Genomic DNA, 21,214 nt, shown 5'->3' with positions numbered 1-21,214 from the left:
TCCACTGTCATCCAGCTAGGTGGGTCTGCTCTCATGTGGTTCCATTCTTATCTATCTATTCGTAGTCAGAGAATCAATTGCAATGACTTCTATTCCTGCTCCTGCACCATTACCTCTGGTGTCCTCCAAGGATCTATCCTTGCCCTCCTCCTATTTCTCGTCTACATGCTGCCCCTCGGCAACATCATCTGAATGCATGGCATTAGTTTTAACAACTATGCTGACGACACTCAGCTCTACCTCACCCCCACTTCTCTCAACTCCTCCACTGTTGCTAAATTGTCAGACTGCTTATCTGACATTCAGTACTGAATGAGCAGAAATTTCCTTCAATTAAATATTGGGAAGACTGAAGTCATTGTTTCTGGTCCCCACTCCAAACTCTGTTCTCTAGCTACCAACTCCATCCCTATCCCTGGAAACAGTCTGATATTAAGCCAATCTGTTTGCAACCTTGGTGTCACATTTGACCCCCAAGATGAGCTTCCGAACTCATACTTGTGCATCACTAAGACTGCCTATTTCCACCTCCGTAACATCACTTGACTTCATCCCTGTCTCAGCTCTTCTGCTGCTGAAACCCTCATTCATGCCTTCATTACCTGTAGACTTGACTATACCAGAACCCTCCTGGCTGGTCTCCCATGTTCTACTCTCCGTAAACTTGAGGTCATGCAAAACTCTGCTGCCCATGTCTTAACTCGCACCAAGTCCCATTTCCCTACCACCTCTATGTTCGCTGACCTACACTGGCTCCCAGACAAGCAATGTCTTGATTTTAAAATTCTCATTTTTGTTTTCAAATCCCTCTATGGCCTCGCCCCTCTCTATCTCTGTAATTTTCTCCAGTCCCACATCCCTCCAAGATATCTGCACTCTTCTAATTCTGGCCTATTGTGCATCCCTGATTTTAATCACTCCACTATTGCTGGTCGTGCCTTCAGTTGCCTCGGCCCCAACTCTGGAATACCCTCCCTACATTTATTTGCCCCTCAACCTCGCTTTCCTCCTTTAAGACACGCCTTAAAACCTATCTCTTTGATCAAGCTTTTGGTCATCTGACCTAATATCTCCTTTTGTTACTCAGTGTCATACTTTGTTTTATGTTGCTCCTGTAAAGTGCCTTGGGATATTTTATTACGTGAAAGGCTCTATATAAACATAAGTTGTTGTTGTTACTGCCCGGTATCCTGGCAGCAGTCATGGTACCTTCATTCTGTGGCAGTCTGCTGTACAATCTGCATTTGAGCATGGAGCCACCAGGGAAAACCAAAGAGTTTCTACCAAGCGGCAAGTACCATCTGCTGACGACCTGGCTCATGACTCTGGTGTGGAATCTGCACGCATGTAGGCAGCATACAACAATGAAAACCATGCTACCACAAGAAAATATGTTACGGCAGACTGTTAGCCAGCTGGTACAATGCTTCTACTGCCTGGGCCACTCTGGAGGAGCCCTGCAGTACTCGTAGAGTGGGTGTCACGATTCATGAACATTTGCTGTATGCTGCACAACCTCGCCATCATGAAGGCACAACTCTTGTCACCAACCATATGGCAAACAGCAGAGGAGGAGGAGGAAAAGAAAGGGAAGCGTTAAACTGGACAGCTACTTTCGCTCCAGGCTTTCCAAGAACAACTCATCCGACTGCATTACCAATTTCCCACTCACCAACAGTCCCAGACCTTACCTTTCCTCTGTCTGACCATCACATAGTCCACTTGGCCACAACGAAAAACTAAAAGACAACACACAATAAACATTCCAAACAATGTTGCTGCTAAGCTCAGGCACACACAAGTTGGCCCCTTTAAATTACCACGTATGCATGTATGGCAGCGCAAAAGAATTCAAAGTGGCCGATGTACCTCTAGCTATCGTGCAAGTTCAACTTGCTGCCATCATGACTGTGGACTAATGTTTAATGGGGTTGCAAGCAAGCACTGAGACAGATTGGCATTGCAATTCAAAATTATATTAGGCGGAGCGTGTTTCTAAACCAAATTTATAAATCAAAGCATGCATTGCATATAAAGGTCAACTAATCACCCTTTTGCATTCCCTTAATGCTCGTCTTCTGTGTGCTTTTGCCTGTTCTAGAGCTACAATGCAGTGCTAGACCTTGGCTGGAGAATAGCTGGTAGAAGGCTGCTGACCTTCAGTGGAGGAGACTGCTGATGGCCTTGGAGGATGATGTTGAGTAGCTCTGGGCTTAGAAGGCCCAGCTGTGAATGGCAATATCTTAGCATGGGTGGCAGCATTCTGGGCTGGCTGGCAAACAGGAAATAGCAAGGGCACTGGTGGAGTGGCAGCAGTGGGAGAATAAATGCTGTCTTCCTGAGAGAGGTCAGCAGGTTCGTGCTCTACAGATCTGCTGACACTCCCCAAGTGAACAATCCTAGTACGCTGTTGGAGGACAGATTGCTGGACTGTTGTGACACCCTGCAAGCAATGTACCTTCTAATTTTGTTTGTACTATGTGGCCAGTTGTATAAGTGCCTGGGCTTATAAAATTTTTACGGTGACCCTGGACGCACAATAACTTAAAGGGGTCTTTTTGTGTGCAGCCAGCGCGAGAACTCAGGTTGGTCATGTAGCTTAGTAGGAATATTGCTTGCAACCCCTTTAAATATTAATCCACAGTCATGATGGCAGAAAGTTGAACTTGTCTGATAGCTAGAGGTGCATCCGTCACTTTAGAAGCAGAAGAGATTATGGGATGTGATGGATGTGGAATGTGAGAAAAAGGATTTGAGTCTTAGAGACATAACGGCACAGAAGAAGGTGATTCAGCCCATCGAGTCCGTGCCAGCTCCCTGCATAGCAATCCTATCAGTCTGTCATGCAGGCCCCTCCTGCCAAAAATGAGGCACACTAATTTCGCCACATGGACATTAAATTTCAAATTGTTGCTGGGAAGAAGAGAAGGCCTGTGACAAGGGGTTGCCAGGCCCCTGGCTGGAAAGACATTTCTGCATATTAACAGGCAGGATTTGGAACAAAGGAGCTATCCCCTGCTCCAATACAATCCACAAACAGACGTGGTCAAACCAGTTAGTCACATGACTAGCCTAATTGGCAAACCGGGTTTTTTTCTGAATTGTATAGTTTGAACAGAGAGCCTGCAGAAAAAGCAGAATGCTCCTGGACGGAAGCAGACCTCCTCTCCTGTCTGCTCCCATCTCTTTCTGATGGAACTCCAAAACCCATTGATGACACATGAACCCCAAGAGAGAAAAGTCTCCTACAGTGAACAAGGTTTAAGAAGAATACTGGGCCCCAATGAAAAGCAAGATCTACCTACAATCAAGGACTCTACAGTGATCTTGAAGAACCTTAACAACAACTCTGCAGATATTGCCTCAAACTTTTCCACTTTATTTTTCTTCTGCTCTTTCTGTCTCTGTCTGCATGTGTGTATCGCATATGCATGCTAGTGTGGGCGCGTCATGTATCTGTAGACGTTAACCAAATTAGAGTTTAAGTTGAATAAATTTCACTTTTCTTCTTTAAACCTAAGAAAACCTGTTGTGCTGGTCTCTTTCCCTTATAATTGGAACAAGGATTCACCAAGGGGGAGCTAAAAACAGGGTGTTTCAAATTAAACCCTGTTACAATAAGACCAGGTGAAGGCTGAAATGGAATCCTAGACCCCTTTCTCACCTGGTCATAACAGAAATTTGGGTGCAAACGAGAAAAATTGGAAGTGGGAAGCCAAATTGTTCCCAATCAAAAACGTGCAAGTTTTTAATACAGGTTTTTTTTGGTTGTGTGTGATTGAATATTAACATGTCTGCGACTGAAGCTAGTAGCACCCCAAGCCAGGGTGAAGTAACTTCAGATAAATTCAAAGCACTGTTTATGGAGGAGTTGAGAAAAATGGCCATGCAGAGTGGGATCACTGTACATGGCAAATCTAGGAAGTCTGAACTCCTAAGGCTAGTGGCCAACCATTTTTCCCTTGAATCTGAAGAAGCAGAAACAGGGTTAGAAGCAGATCGAGACAGGGTACTGCTAGCAAAGATACAATTGGAATAAAGGAAACTTGAATTAGAGGAGAGGGAGAAAGAGAGAGCCTTCCAGAAGGAACGCGAAGAAAATGAAAGACAGGAGAAGGAACGAGAGAGAGTGGAGAGAGAGAGAGAGAAAAAGAATATTCTGGAAGAAATGCGAAGAGAGTGAGCTGAAGTGGCTTGAGTTAACTAGGGAGCAACAGACTAACCCCAGTGAAAGCATGGCCAATGTGGAGGAGTGTAATTGAGGGCTGAGTACAGAATTGTTAAAGCTATCTCAACTAATCCCAAAATTCAATGAGGAAGATGTGGAAGAGTTTTTTGTGCCCTTTGAGAAACTGGCAAGGCAGCTAAAATGGCCAGACGACACCTGGCCTCTTTTATTACACAGCAAGGGCAGCACAGTGGCTAGCACTGCAGCCTCACAGATCCAGTGACCCAGGTTTGGTTCTGGGTACTACCTGTGTGGAGTTTGCAAGTTCTCCCTGTGACCACATGGGTTTCCTCCTACATGCCAAAGACTTGTGGGTTGATAGGTAAATTGACCATTGTTAAAAATTGCCCCTAGTGTAGATAGGTGGTAGGAGAATTGAGGGAAGTTGGGGATGTGAGAGGGAAAATAGGATTAATGTAGGATTAGTATAAATGGGTGGTTGATGGTCGACATGGACTCATTGGGTCGAAGGGCCTGTTGCGGTGCTGTATCTCTCTATGACAAGCTAACTGGAAAAGCCAGGGTTTATTCCCTGTTGCCAGGTGAGAGTTCATCAAATTATGAACTGAACAAAAGTGCTATCCTTGGGGCATATGAATTAGTGCCTGAAGCCTATCACCAAAAGTTTAGAACCCTCAAGAAGCAAGCTAATCAAAGTTATTTGGAGTTTGAAAGAAGTAATCAGCTGGATTTTGACAAGTGGCTGAGGACTGTTAAAGTCCAGCTCAGCTATGGGAATCTCAGGGAAGTTGTTCTGTTAGAGGAATTTAAAAACTCTCTCTCACTCTCCATAAAGACCCATGTAGAGGAGCAGCAGGTTCAGAGAGCTTTAACTTATCAGTCAGTTTCCCAATGCAGAACCTTTCCTAATCACCACCAGAAATCCAAAAAGGTCAAAGGGTGGGCAGGTGATAGAAGCCCAGCCAGTCCTAGGAAAGCAGGAGACACAGGGGGCCCTCCTCCAGCCATAAAGGAAGGTGCTGTGAGCAAGAGTGAGACCTGGAGACCTGTCTGCTTCCATTGTAACCAAGCAGGGCATTTAAAAGCTGACTGCTGGAAACTAAAGGGAAAATCAGTAGGGTTAATCAGGGCACACTCGCTCAGTGAAGATGGGACCCTGATGGAAAGCACAGCAGAACAAGCTATGGCTTTAACCGCAGTAAGAGTGAGACCCAGACTCTAGCTGAGGCTCAGTGAGCCGACTCAGTATTGTGAGAGTTAGCACAGGCTGCCCAGTCTGAAAGTGAAGCAGAGGAAGTCCCTGATAGCTACTATTTAAAGAATGAGGAACTGATGAAGAAATGGAGTTCTCCTCACAGACCTGAGAGCATGGAGTGGACAGAAATTCACCAGTTAGTGGTGCCACAGAGGTACCGGAGACAAATATTAAGAAGGCCCCACGAGACTACAGTGGCTGTACAGGCCGGTATACGAAAGGCCAAAGCCCACATAAGGCAGCAGTTTGACTGGCCAAAACTCCACAAAGATGTGCTGGAGTACTGCAGGAGTTGCCACATGTGCCAGGTTGAGGGGAAACCCCAACCTACAGTGAAACCTGCACCCCTAAGTCCTGTACCGGTGTTAGGAGGGCCCTCCAGCAAAAGGTGGTGAACTGTAAGGGACCCCCGGTCAACAACAAAAGGGGACAGGCAGGCACACGGCTGGCTTAGACAGGGAAGGGGAAAAAGTGATCAAGAGGGCAGGTTAAAGGAAGTCTGGGAGGAATCCCAGATGAAAACCCCTACTGTCCGGTCAGCCAACCTCAGAAAATTTGAAAAGTTAGACCCCATATCCTCCTATTTAAATGCAGACTCTAGAAGCACCCCATCAGAGTTGCTAACAGCATTTACAGGAACCTGCAGAGACAAGGACAGACCTCTAGGGGGCAGAGAAACCATGAGGGTGATGCTTCACCTAGCTGAAGTGTCGCAGGGTGTGCAGTGAGGCTGCACATATACCTGCAGGCAGGAGTGTCCCAGCGAACAAAGGAGAGATTAACAAAGAATCCTGCCCCACAGTCAGAAAAAAAAAGAGAAGCACCCATCTTCTGAAGCCAAAAGCCTTTGCAAGACTCAGCAAAGCACTGAGAGTTCAGGATAGGCCCACGCACAACTGACTCTTTTGGAAAAAATTCCAATTTAGGGCTAATTAAATCTAACAGACCCCCACCCCCACCCCCACCCCCTTGGCAGACCTCAGCAGGAACAAAGACCTTAGGCAGTCATAGCAATGGGCAAACTGAAGAAAAACTTCCCCAAAGAATCACATGTTTACTATGATGCCAAAAAGGGGGCAATTAAAGCAGAACTGGCACTGAGAAAAGACAGGCAATTTTAACAGGATTTTGGATTTATGAATGAATGGAAATGGATGAGAGAAATGCATGGTTTTTTCTGTATCTTATATGTATTGTCTCTCAACCCTTTAATGAAATGCGCTTTTCACGAATAGCATTTCATTCTCCTGGGTGTGGAGGTGTCATGCAGACCCCCACCTGCCAAAAATGAGGCACATTGATTTTGCCACATGGACGTTAAATTTCAAATTGTTGCTGGGAAGAGGAGAAGGCTCCTGGCTGGAAAGACATTTTTGCATATTAACAGACAGTACTTGGAACCTCCCCAGTATCTAGGGAAGATTGGAATATTATGGTAAACCTTTCCACTATTTCCACTCCCACTTTTTTAGCAACCTGGGTTGCAAGCTATCCAGACCAGGCGACTTATCCACTCTAAACATAGCCAGCCTTTCCAGTACATCCTGCCTATCCATTTTCACCTCATCCATACCACTACCATCTCTGCTTCTACTGATATTTTGTCAGCATCCTCTTCCTTATTAAACACTGATACAAAGTACTCATTAAATATTCTAGCCATGCCCTGTGCCTCTAAGCATATATCACTGTCTTTGTCCCTAATAGACCCACCCTACCTCTTACAACCGACTTACTATTTACATGCTGTTGATGATTTTTGGGTTCCCTTTTATGTTAACTGCTATTCTAACCTCATATTCTCTCTTTGCCAGTCATATTTTCCTCTTCGCTTCCCTTTTTATTGTATTTGGCCCGGTTCTCGTTAGAAGAATTCACATCATGCACCCTCTTTTTTTGGTTCACCATATTCTCTGTCTCCTCATTATCCAAGGAGCCCTGGCTATAGTCCCCTTACCATTCGCCCATGTTGCAATGTCCCTAGGCTGTACCTGAAACATCTCCTCCTTAAAGATAACCCATTGTTCCATTACAGTTTTTGCTTTCAATCTTTGGTTTCATTTTACCCTGCTTAGATCCTGCCATGCAGGCCCCCACCTGTCAAGAATGAGGCACATTAATTTCGTCACATGAACATTGATTTTTAAACTGTTACTGGAGTAAAGAAAAAAACACCATACCCTTGACTGGAAAGATATTTGCATATTTACAGACAGTGTTTAAAAGGGACAAAAGACCATTTCCTGACACATTCAATCCACAAAGGACTTTTGATTACCAGACGTTGAAGGTGGAGGAGCTAGCATTCCAGGTTGACTGCTAAGATGGCCAAATACACAAACAGACATGGTCAGACCAGTTTAGTCACATGACTAACTGACTGTCATTGGGGCCCAGTATTCTTCTTAAACCTTGTTCACTGAAGGAGACTTTTCTCTCTCAGCGTTCATATGTCTTCAATGGATTCCAAAGCTGGTGAGAACGGGATGAGAGCAGACAGGAGAATGGTCTTTTCCAGTCCAGGAGCAGACAGTGTTCAGAGTTCAAATTCTCTGTGAAGTCTTCCCCTCCTGCACCAAGCCTCAAGCCATGCATTGATCCTCCCTATCTTTCTATTTTTCGTCTCACTGGCGCGTGGCACTGGGAATAATCCAGAGATTACTATCTTCAAGGTCCTACTTTTTAACTTCCTCCCTAGCTCCTGAAAATCTGACCGTAGGACCTCAATACCTGTTCTCTCCAAGTTTTTGGTACTGATGTGTACCAGAACTTCTGGCTCACTCCCCCACCCCCCCCCCCCCCCCCACCACCTCTGCAGAATATAATGCACCCTTTCCCTGGTGTCCTTTACCCTGGTACCAGGGAGGCAACACACCATCTGAAACTCACAGTGGTGGTTACAGAAATGCCTGTCTGTCCCCATAACTACGGAATCTCTAATAATGAGTACATTGCTACTCTTTGCTGTTATCTTCTACGTAGTCCCTTGACTATTGATGCCATGATCTAGACTGCAATCCTTCAAGGTATCATCACTCCCAGCAGTCTCCAAAGCTGAGTACCATTCGAGAGTGGCACACATCCCGAAGATTCCTGTACTTCCTGTTTCTTCCTACTCTTCGGATGGCCACCCACCTACTGTCCTGAACTCCTACTACTGTGGAGTGACCTACAAGAAAGTACGATACAGGAAACTCCCCTGCTCCCTGAAGCTCCACAGTCACTCCAGCTGTTCCTCAAGCTCGGAAATCCAGAGCTCGAGCTCAAGCAGCTGGAGACACTTGCTACACACATAAAGTGTCCTGAGGTTCCCCCATGGCACAGGAATTGCAAGCAACAGGTCTAAGCTGCCCATCAATGATTTCAGAAAAAGATCACTCTTCCCTCTTTGATAATCTATTTAGTACCTTGTATCAACAATGAATCTTAATTAAAATGCCTCCAGATCTGCTCTGTCCTAATACTATAATTAATTCAGTAACAGTTTATTTATTTATTTTGAGATACAGCACTGAAACAGGCCCTTCAGCCCATCGAGTCTGTGCCAACCAACAACCACCAACAACTACAGTAATCCCATATTCCCTACCACCTACCTACACTAGAGGCAATTTACAATGGCCAATTTACCTATCATGTGCCAGTCTTTGCCGGTGGGAGGAAACCGGAGCACCCAGCGAAAACCCACGCGGTCACAGGGAGAATTTGCAAACTCCGCACAGGCAGTACCCATAATTGAACCCAGGTCCCTGGAGCTGTGAGGCTGCGGTGCTAACCACTGTGCCACTGTGCTGCCCAGGTTATAATTAACCTGATTGGAATTCTATTAATTAAGCTAAGTTGTAAATTTAATACAGTAATTTATAGTTCCCTGGTGATAGTTTAAATGACAACCTAGATTAGACAGACAAAAAAATCCTTAAAAACTTACCAACCAATCACCTACCGGTAATTGTCTGACATCACTCCTTGCTTTTTTTGGAAAATATGTGGGAAGTCCACTCTTTCCCCGCACTGACTTATCAGCCGCCACTACTGCTACCAGGTCTCACTGTCTCCCGCTCCCTCACTCGGACTGCTCCTTGTTTTGTAAAAGACCAGGACAGCACCTCTTCCCTCACTGTGCCGAATTCCCTCACTCACCAAATTCCCCAAGTTACGTACATCGTCGCAGCAGGACTTTGTGCTACTTACTTTGTGTGGATGGCATGAGGATTCCATCATTTTCCATGATTTCAGCTCCTCCACCAGCCAGGCGTGCCTGCCCCGGCCACTTAGCTCCTGCTGCCTTCAGTTATGAGCCAACTTGTCCTGCTATAAAGAGAGAAGTGTGTCAGTGAATGTGGTGCAATATGTTTGGGTGATGTGGCTGTCATGGATGAATAGTTGGCAGTGTGTGCAAGCTGTGAGATGTGGGCATGAAGCTTGCAGCAGTGCTAGATGTGTGAGGGTGAGGTGCAGCTATGAACTTTACATTAGAGTCCTGATTGATGGAGATTTTAGTCAAGTGAGTGATGGGGATGTGGTGCATTGGGCAGTGTTTGAGACTAGCAGTGCAGTTGGTAGGATACAGCATTTGAAGATGAATTCACTGACCTTGACCACTCAAGTGATATCATTGAACTTTTCATGATACTGCATCCAGATCTTCAAGGCTTGACACCTGTCAGTGATGGCCATGGCTACCTGGTTCCACTGCCTTTTGAGCATTTATCTAGAGGATCACCTAGCCTGCTGCAGATACAGCACGTCTCTACTCCTTTACATCTCCTCGAGGGCAGCGTCTGAGAACCTTGGAGCATGTGCCTCCCATGTTGTGCCATTATTCAATTTTTTTCCATGTCATTGTGATTCATGCAAGGCTTTCCATTTCCTGCACTAGTTAAATTACACCTCCCCTCTAAGAGTTGCATGCTGGCTTTATGTAGTGCAGGCTAGTTTATCTTGTGCTGGCCTCTCAGGATTTTGGGTCCTCTGCTGAGGTGCGCAGTCAACAGCACAGTTAGCACTGGTGACAATTTACAATCATGGGGGTGTGCAGGCAGCAAACATTGGCGTGCTGCATGCATGACCATTGAACAGGTGTGGGGTAATCGCCCATTTTCAGGAGCTGCCTAACCAGCAGTGAGCATATGGTATGGAATCTGCTACTGGATCTAACCAGGCGTTACAAATTTGGAGGTGCATAAATACCTTCTCGGATTCAAAGATGTCTGAGTGTCTTACTTATGTGGGAGTTGACTCACATTGTCCTGTATCTCCGTGTATGATGGTGTGTTTCGGGGAGCAACAATGGAACCCCCTTGCGAACTAAACTGGATGTTTATGCTTTCCGCACGTGTGTTTCTTTAGTCTTTCCTAGGAATGCCAATTGGGAATTTTAGTGAGATGAGATTTGGTGCGATACAATAAGCTTTTTCATTTCCCACCAGATGAATACACAGAACAGTTATGCTCAGATTCATTTGTTTCCATCAATACGGCTTCACAAAGTAAAATAAAAATAATGAAGAAGGGTCACTGACCCGAAACGTTAACTCTGCTTCTCTTTCCACAGATGCTGCCAGACCTGCTGAGTGATTCCAGCATTTCTTGTTTTTATTTCAGATTTCCAGCATCCGCAGTATTTTGCTTTTATAAAAATAATGAATATGCTTTGCTAATCCGCTTCAGCAATGTTATCTGGAAATGCAATATTGTTACTATATATTGCAGTTTAATGTGGAACAGATTCAGTATTTAAGTCATGTGTAAAAAGGAATTCTAGGCATTGCAGAATTAAACTAACAAGGGAAGATTGGGAGGGTCATATGAACTAGATCTTTAACTGATGTAGACTGTGAGCACAGAACTGCATTGTAAACCTGTTTAAAGTAAGTATATTAAGCATTTGTGATAAATAAAATGGTTTCTGCTTGAGACCAATTGTCAATGATTTTCCTGTTGGTTTTTATTATTATACTAGGCTGTATATTTATCAGTATAGGAGGGTGGATCTCTGCAACAGTTTTTCCACTCTCTGCTATCATTGTGCTGGAATGGCTATAGAAATGCGAGAAAAATGGTGTTTACTCATGAGGGTTTTGTGCCTCTTCCAAAGTTATGAAGAAGCTCGTTGAAATGCATCCCATAGTGATTCAGCCAGGTCATAAGAAACATATGGAATGGCCATGTAATTGTATCTAGCTTCTTGTATAACTGACATAGAAAAGAACGAAAGACTTGCACTGATATAGTGTTTTTCACGGCCACTGGAGGTCTCAAAGCACATTACAGCTAATTACTTTTGAATGCAGACACTGTTGTAATATAGGAAACATAGCAGCCAATTCAAGCACAGCAAACTCCCACAAACTCCCAGCAATATGATAATGACCAGTTAATCTGTTTTGTAATGTTGATTGAGGAATTGGCTGGAACACCAGGGAAACTCCCCCTGCTCTTCTTTGAACTAGTGCATGGGAACTTTTATGTCTACCTGAGAGGGCAGCCTCAGTTTAACCCCTTATTTGAAAGAAAGCATTTCCGACAGTGCAACACTTCCTCAATGCTGAACTGGAGTGTCAGCTTTGACTTATACCCAGAACCTTGTGACCCAGAGATGAGAGAGAGAGCGTACCAACAGAGCCACGACTGACGCTTAATAACAATATGCAGTAAACGTCACTGTCTTCAGGAATACACCAGCATAAAAAGTGTAAAATCAGGTGATGTTCATGAAGGAATGCGGTAAATTAATAAACTCGATTAAACCTGCATTGACTTTTTGATGTCTGAATAATTAATCATTTTAAATATCTTTCAGCTGTGAACTGTGATTTTTACAATACTCATGAGCGAAGAACTAACATTTACAAATATGCTGGTGACATTGAATGCAAATGGCATTATCAGCCTTGTTTGTGCCCTAACACACTCTGGACCTTCTCAAAGACCAATATGGAAGGTATGATGACTCTTCTCCGTCAATTAGAATGTTATGTTGTAACCGATATATTAGTCATTTCATGAAAATCATTTCCTTCTGATAAGTTTTTAACTCATCATTTTTCTTTGTGGATTATCCAGTAACACCTTTATAAAGTGTTAATATTAATGGTGCTTGATAAAAAATTGTACCTGTAATTTCAGCAGTGACTTTGTATGAAACGATGATGCATATCCTATCTTACAGCTGCAAGTCTAGATATTCATACAGTAAACATTTTGAAATATTTTAAAATTCAATAACATGATTGAATGCAATTTTTATGTTAAAAGGTTGTTACAATTGCAGCATAGATGAGTTCTATGATCCAAACCAGAAGCGCTGTGTGCCATGTAGTAAGTATAAAAACTTCTTTTTTATTTTTGACGCTTGATTAAACATTGTCTACTTTCAAATCTGCTGATTTTTTTTTAAATATAAAAAGATTGATCAATTATGATTAAATTGTTTATATTCTCATTGTCACTGCATCTGATCGAAATCAACTTAGAGCGAAAGGATATTGTATTTGTTTTGCTTCAGACTTTTTCAGAACTCATGTTCATAGCAAATTAATCAAAAGCATGTGATGAAACAGGTGTAGTGCACCAAAAGACAAACAATTGATGTTTCACTGAGAAATTTGATACTGAAGAAGACACATGTGGAAAAAGACAATATTGTTAGATCATATTATTCAGGCCAAGTTGAATTTCTTTGTAGTTAACAACTCTATGTTTGTAGCAAGCTGGAGCTGTTTTCAAGTACTCCATCATGAGATCTTGTACTGTCCTACCAAGTGGATAGCCTAATAAGCTGAGGGAATAGGGTTGTATTGTAAATTTTGTATGTTTCCTGAGTTATGTGTGCAGAACCCCTTTGTTTAAGGCCAATACATAAGAACATAAGAAATAGGAGCAGGAGTAGGCCATTCAGCCCCTCAAGCCTGCCTCGCCATTCAATAAGATCATGGCTGATCTGTCCCAGGCCTCAACTCCTCTTTCGGGCCTGCTCCGCATAACCCTCGACTCCCCGAGATTTCAAAAATCTATCTACCTCCTCCTTAAATACATTTAGTGATCTAGCCTCCATAACTCTCTGAGGTAGAGAATTCCAGAGATTCACCACCCACTGAGAGAAGAAATTCCTTCGCACCTCAGTTTTAAATGTGTGACCCCTTATTCTGTAACTATGTCCCCAAGTTCGAGATTCCCCCACCAGTGGAAACATATTCTCAACATCTACCCTGTCAAGCCCCCCTTAAAATCTTATATGTTTCAATAAGGTCATTTCTCATTCTTCTAAACTCCAATGAATAAAGGCCTAACCTGTTTAGCCGTTCTTGATAAGACAACCCCTTTGTCCCAGGAATCAGCCTGGTAAACCTTTTCTGAACGGCCTCCAATGCTAGTATATCCTTCCTTAAATACGGGGATCAAAACTGTACACAGTACTCCAGGTGTGGCCTCACCAACACCCTGTACAGTTGTAACAGGACTTCCCTATTTTTAAACTCCAACCCCCCAGAAATAAAGGCCAAAATTCCATTTACCTTCCTAATTACTTGCTGCACCTGCATGCTAACTAACTACAATCCAAATTTTTGGCTGATTGCAAAATAAGGATGGATATCATGTCTGTAAGTATGTAATCTTTGATGTTTGTATGATTGAGGTTTAGAAATGAAAAATCTGTTATCCTTCAATGAAAATATGAAAAATACACATGCACAAATGTTCTTGTTTTCTGATTTTCTCACTGATGTTTTCCTTTCAAAGATAAGTCATTGGTTAATAACTCAGGGGCAATTAGGGATGGGCAATAACTGCTGTCCTAGTCAGCGATGCCCACATCCCACGAATGAATAATAAAAAACTCCAGGTTCATGCCTCCAAACGGATAATTACCTTCATCTTCCACAAAGATGACTTCAATAACAGGTTATCAAGAATGGAAGGTGAATAAATATCTTTCTATTGATTTGATAACTTTTTTTTCTATTACATGAAGATGGAATTTCTGAACATTCTTAACATGTGTAATTTAATCAATTTTCTTTACAGCATCAATTAGACTCTAATTTCACCAATAACTATAAAACTTACATGAAATTTCAACAATTGGAACGAATCAATAAATTGACAAAAATGATGCAAACAGTAACTATTAAACTGAAAGATACTTGTGCACCTTCCATTATTGTTGACCTGTCATTGAAGTCGTGTTTATTCAAGTAGAGACTAATTAACCATTTGAGGTCGTGAATCTGGAGTTATTAACCAATTACATCATCTTTCAAAAGAAAAGACCAGCCAGAAAATCAAAATAAATGACAATTATGCAGGTATATTTTTGATATGACTAAGTAATTAATCCTTGAAGGATAACAGATAACACTTCTAAGACAGTAACTATTGAACTTATTTGTTCTTTACATTTGTACCTTAAATTCCTATTTTCCAGCTCCATTACCCATGCTACCTTCTCCTACATATGTAATATCAATTCAAACTTTAATAGGACAATTAAGTTAATTTATTATCTGACCTATTGTTGTTTATACACTTTTGTTATATTCAGCCACATTTTCTCCTGTATTAATGGTTATTATAAATATATAAATCTTTGTATCCTCATTGGATACAGGTGAGGTCCCAGAGGACTGCAGAATAGCCAATGTTGTTCCTTTGTTTAAGAAGGGTAGCAAGGATAATCCAGGAAACTACAGACAGGTGAGCCTTACATCAGTGGTAGGGAAATTATTGGAGAGGATTCTTCGGGACAGGATTTACTCCCATTTGGAAACAAATGGACTTATTAGCGAGAGGTAGCATGGTTTTGTGAAGGGGAGGTCATGTCTCACTAACTTGATTGAGATTTTTGAGGAAGTGACGAAGATGATTGATGAAGATGATTGATGAAGGAAGGGCAGTAGATGTTGTTTACATGGACTTCAGTAAAGCCTTTGACAAGGTCACTCATGGCAGACTGGTACAAAAGGTGAAGTCACATGGGATCAGAGGTGAACTGGCAAGATGGATACAGAACTGGCTCGGTCATAGAAGACAGAGGGTAGCAGTGGAAGGGTGCTTTTCTGAATGGAGGGCTGTGACTAGTGGTGTTCCGCAGGGATCAGTTCTGGGACCTTTACTGTTTGTAGTATATATAAATGATTTGGAGGAAAATGTAGCTGGTCTGATTAGTAAGTTTGCGGACGACACAAAGGTTGGTGGAGTTGCGGATAGTGATGAGGATTGTCAGAGGATACAGCAGGATATAGATCGGTTGGAGACTTGGGCGGAGAAATGGCAGATGGAGTTTAATCCGGACAAATGTGAGGTAATGCATTTTGGAAGGTCTAATACAGGTGGGAAGTATACAGTTAATGGCAGAACCCTTAGGAGTATTGACAGGCAGAGATATCTGGGCGTACAGGTCCACAGGTCACTGAAAGTGGCAACGCAGGTGGATAAGGTAGTCAAGAAGGCATAGGGCATGCTTGCCTTCATCGGTCGGGGCATAGAGTATAAAAATTGGCAAGTCATGTTGCAGCTGTACAGAACCTTAGTTAGGCCACACTTGGAATATTGCTTACAATTCTGGTCGCCACTCTACCAGGAGGATGTGGAGGCTTTGGAGAGGGTACAGAAGAGGTTTACCAGCATGTTGCCTGGTCTGGAGGGTATTAGCTATGAGGAGAGGTTGGATAAACTCGGATTGTTTTCACTGGAACGACAGAGGTGGAGGGGCGACCTGATAGAGATTTACAAAGTTCTGAGTGGCATGGACAGAGTGGATAGTCAGAAGCTTTTTCCCAGAGTGGAAGAGTCAGTTACTAGGGGACATAGGTTTAAGGTGCGAGGGGCAAAGTTTAGAGGGGATGTGCGAGGCAAGTTTTTTTACACAGAGGGTGGTGAGTGCCTGGAACTTGCTGCCGGGGGAGATGGTGGAAGTAGGTACAATAGCGACATTTAAGAGGCATCTTGACAAATACATGAATAGGATGGGAATAGAGGGAATTGGACCCCGGAAGTGCAGAAGGTTTTAGTTTAGACAGGCATCATCATCGGCGCAGGCTTGGAGGGCCGAATGGCCTGTTCCTGTGCTGTACTGTTCTTTGTTCTTGGTTCTTCTTTCTTGCATGGAAAAAACAAGTTTATTGACTGATAATGCTTAACACCGACCTCTACTCTCCATTTGAAAAGTGGCTAATTGAAAGATGAGGTGCTGTTTCTCGAACTTCCATGGTGCTTTATTACAACAGCATAGGAGGCTGAGGACAGATAGGTCAGAATGAGAGTGTGACAGAGAATTAAAATGACAAGTGACCAGAAACTCAGGGTCATGCTTGGGGACTGAAAGAAGGTGTTCCACAAAGTGATCACCTGTTTGATTTTCAGATGTTCTTGGGGTGAGGGCAAAGTCAGAATTCATTGCTCATCCCTAATTGCCTTAATTGCTTCAACCAATGTGGTGTTGGTACTCCCACAATGTTGTTAGGGAGTTCTAGGATTTTGATCGAGCGATATGTTTCTAAATCAGGATGGTGTGTGACTTGGAGGGGAACATACTTGTATTATTGTCACAAAGCAGCCATGTTGCAGCAGTTATGATCCCCATGGAGACCACCATCAAATGAAAAGAATCAAATCTACTGATTGATCCCAATTTAGGAAACCAAACCAAGTGGCAAGAGTTCACTTTTATAAATGTTACTTTAACACTCAAACCAAAACCAACATAAATTAAACATGAAGCAACAGACTAATCACGGTCAATATATAACAAACTACACCTTAACTATCAGACATAACTGAGATTGGTCTCACGGTTTCACTGGGCAGTCCACCCAGCATATATGGCAACAATTACAGTCACAGAGTTCTTCACAACTCTTAAGTTCTTCAGATAGATTTTAAGCTCCTTTCTTCAAGGATTTAGCCACTGTTCTTCATCAACAGCAGTTCCCTCTCAATCTGAACTCCACGAGTACAGTCTTCGCCACAAGGCATACTTCTGTAGAACCTTCTCAGCCCTGCTCCCGACAGTCTTGATGGTGTTTATTTTATTTATTTAGAGATACAGCACTGAAACAGGCCCTTTGGCCCACCGAGTCTGTGCCGACCAACAACCACCCATTTATACTAACCCTACAGTAATCCCATATTCCCTATCACCTACCTACACTAGGGGCAATTTACAATGGCCAATTTACCTATCACCTGCAAGTCTTTCGCTGTGGGAGGAAACCGGAGCACCCGGGGAAAACCCACGCAGACACAGGGAGAACTTGCAAACTCCGCACAGGCCATACCCAGAATCGAACCCGGGTCGCTGGAGCTGTGAGGCTGCGGTGCTAACCACAGCGCCACTGTGCCGCCCCCTCAGTCTTCCTGAGTCATTCCACGCCAACCTTTGCACTGTATGGCTGGATCTAGTTAGTTGCCTACTTTAAGTAACAAAATAGCTTCTGGATTCAGTCTTCACTCTTCTGCTTGTTGGTGCTCCATTCCTGCCTAATCTGCCTATCTGGGGAGGACTCCTTGAATCTGGTTCTAACCAGTGTCAGTTTCCCTGGAAACTTGAAGTTGTGTTTCCAGCTTCTGTTTCAGTTTTGGTTTATGTTTCTGTTCCGGGTCTAGTTTCTGTTTCAGTCCTAGTTTCCCTTTCAGTTAGGGTCTAAAAAAAAAACAAGCTTTGCGTAATATTGTTTCCACATCTCCTGTGTCAACTCGGAATCAACTGTAACATGCCTCCTTTGTGGCAGCAATACAAGCATCCTCAGGAGCTGGCCACAGGATACTGCTAAGGCTATGGACCCTGACAATATTCCGGCAATAGTACGGAAGACCTGTGCTCCAGAACTTGCCGTGCCCCTAGACAAGCTGTTCCAGTACAGCTACAACACTGGCATCTACCCAGCAATGTGGAAAAAATTGCCCAGGTGTGTCCTGTACACATAAAGCAGGACAAATCAAACCAAGCCAATTACCACCCCATCAGTCTACTCTCAATCATCAGTACAATTATGGAAGGTGTCATTGACAGTGCTATGAAGTGGCACTTGCTTCACAATAACCTGATCAGTGATGCTCAGTTTGGGTTCTGCCAGGGCCACTCAGCTCCTGACGTCATTACAGCCTTGATTTAAACATAGACAAACCAGCTGAACTCAAGAGGTGAGGTGAGAGTGGAGTATGGCATCAAGGAGCCCTAGTAAAACTGAAGTCAGTGGGAATCAGGGAGAAAACTCTCCACTGGTTGGAATCGTACCTAGTGCAAAGGATGATGATTGTGGTTGTTGGAGGTCAATCATCTGAGCTCCAGGACATCACTGCAGGAGTTTCTCAGGGTAGCGTCCTAGGCTCAACCATCTTCAGCTGCTTCATCAATGACCTTCCTTCAATAATGTCAGAAGCGGGGATGTTTGCTGATGATTGCACAATGTTCAGCACCATTCATGACTCCTCAGATACTGAAGCAGTCCGTATAGAAATGCAGCAAGACCTGTAAATATTCAGGCTTGGGCTGATAAGTGGCAAGTAACATTCATGCCACACAAATGCCAGGTAATGATCATCTCCAACAAGAGGGAATGTAACCATCTCCCCTTGACATTCAAAGATTACGATCGCTGAATCCCCCACTATCAACATCCTGGGAGTTACCATTGGCCAGAAACTGAACTGGAATAGTCATATAAATACCGTGGCTACAAGAGCAGGTCAGAAGCTAGGAATCCTGACTCCCCAGTGTCTCTCTGGCACAAGTCATGAGTGAAATGGAATACTCTCCACTTGCCTGGATGGGTGTAGCTCCAACAACACTCAAGAGGCTCAACACCATCCAGGACAAAGCAGCCCGCTTGATTGGCACCCCGTCCACTTAAACATTCACTCCCTCCACCACCGACGTACAGTGGCAGCAGTGTGTACCATCTACAAGATGCACCGCAGCAATGCACCAAGGCTACTCAGGCAGCACCTTCCAAATCTGTGACCTCTACCACTTAGAAGGACAAGTGCAGCAATTGCATGGGAACAACATCACCTGCAAGTTCCCCTCCAAGTCACACACCATCCTGATTTGGAACTAAATCGTCGTTCTTTCACTGTCACTGGGTCAGAATCCTGGAACTCCCTCTCTACAGCACTGTGGGTGTACCTACCCCACATGGGCTGCAGCGGTTCAAGAAGGCAGCTCACCACCACCTTCTCAAGGGCAATTAGGGATGGGCAATAAATGGTGGCCTGGCCAGCAACGCCCACATCCCAGGAAATGAATTTTAAAAAAGCATCCAATAAATCCCTTTGTACAACTAAGATGTCCTTCTTATGTGCTTCCGATTACTCCTAAGTGATACAACTCCCGTGGTTTCAGCTGAGCTGGTGCCAGGCGGCTCATGGCTCTGCTCTGCAACATAAGATGCCCGTGGCAGATATCTTCTATATTTTGGAACCTGGGAGAGCCCACCAATGACTGTCCTGTCTGCACCTGTGCAGGGGCAGGCTCAGTCATTTGGGCAATGAGCAGCATGTGTGGTTCTGACTGGTGCGGGGATGGGCACCCGAGAAGACTCCCCACTGCCATGTGTCCTTTTCCCAGATTCCCTCTCACTTGCACTTCCCTGCGTCCCAAGTGCTGGATAGCATTTGGCTGCCTCTCAGAGGTGTCGGGTCACCAAGGTGACCTTTGCTCCATCCATTGCAAAGTGACAACCTGAGTAGGCAGGCCATTGATGAGGGCCAACATGTATTTACTTGCCTGTTGTGTCTGAGTCTCCATGCAGGGCCTGGTCTTTATTGCCAATGCCCAGTGTGTGCACCATGCTGCTGACCTCCAGGATTCCCTCCTCCAATGCGGTCAGGGTGGCTTTGGCTGCAGGTCCAGCCCAGGGTCTGTGCCTCTCCCTGGAGTTGTAGGTTTTCTTCTCCTGCAAGGAGAGAAGGCAGAGAGTTATGAGTATGAGAAGTGGGATGTGTGCTGAGGATAGAATTATAACATTTGAGAAGGGTGACAGTGAGGGATGGGTACAAGAGGGAAATAGGATGATGATGAATGTTGTCTGTTGAGATGGAGATTTGAGGAGGTGACTGGAGAGAAAGGAACGTGTGGAACTGCAAGGTGTGTCGGTCAGAGGAGCACTGGGCAGGAGAATGCTTGGGAGAGCAGAGAATGATGGATGCCACCTGAAAATGGTTTGACACTCATCTGGCTGGTCCTAATGAGGTCATTAAACATTTTGCGGCACTGTATCCAGGTCTCGAGCACCACACTCCTACTGCTGACAACCACTGCCACTTCCAGCCATACCTGTTTAGCTAATCTGGCTGGCCTTTTCCTCCCGTCCTCAGGGAACAGGAATTCTCTCCAGGCCCTTAAAGCCTCCAGCATTACCTTCAAGGACAAGTCAGAGAACTGGGGCACAGACTTTCCACATCTTCCTCTCATTCTCCTCTTCTCTGAATGCCTCAACACCAAGAATTCCTGCAGCTATTCAGATTCCTGTCGCGGTTCCTTTAAATACTGAGCCCTCATTGACAGATTTGATATGTAATCCGGCCCGCTGTTTGTCATTAATTGGGAAACCCGGAAACGGGATGCTAAAATCGTGGCTGAGTTAAACAGCCATGACAAAGCCCACTCCAGCAGCAATCGGGTTCCTGACCTGGTACAGCTCTCGCCATTTGAGCTGTGACTATCAGTTGAAAAATTCATCTAACATAATGGTTTAATGTCTCTTTCATTTCCTGATTCCAGTCATTTCTTCAGTCTCAGACTTTGTGACACATGTCACTTTTGC

The 21,214-nt window shown here is 44.0% G+C and overlaps 1 protein-coding gene across 1 annotated transcript in view; it reads left to right on the top strand.

Moving 5' to 3' along the window:
- The window catches only part of LOC137376881 (mucin-6-like), a 316,041-nt gene that overhangs the window by 116,940 nt on the left and 177,887 nt on the right, over positions 1-21,214 (top strand). Inside the window, exons 13-14 of the mRNA XM_068045837.1 lie at positions 12,250-12,390; positions 12,705-12,767. Of these exons, the coding sequence (XP_067901938.1) occupies positions 12,250-12,390; positions 12,705-12,767 (204 nt within the window). The remainder of the gene's footprint in view (positions 1-12,249; positions 12,391-12,704; positions 12,768-21,214) is intronic.

Source organism: Heterodontus francisci, chromosome 14 (assembly GCF_036365525.1).
Source record: "Heterodontus francisci isolate sHetFra1 chromosome 14, sHetFra1.hap1, whole genome shotgun sequence".
NCBI classification, from domain to species: Eukaryota; Metazoa; Chordata; class Chondrichthyes; order Heterodontiformes; family Heterodontidae; genus Heterodontus; species Heterodontus francisci.
This window is presented reverse-complemented; position numbering and strand designations above follow the sequence as displayed.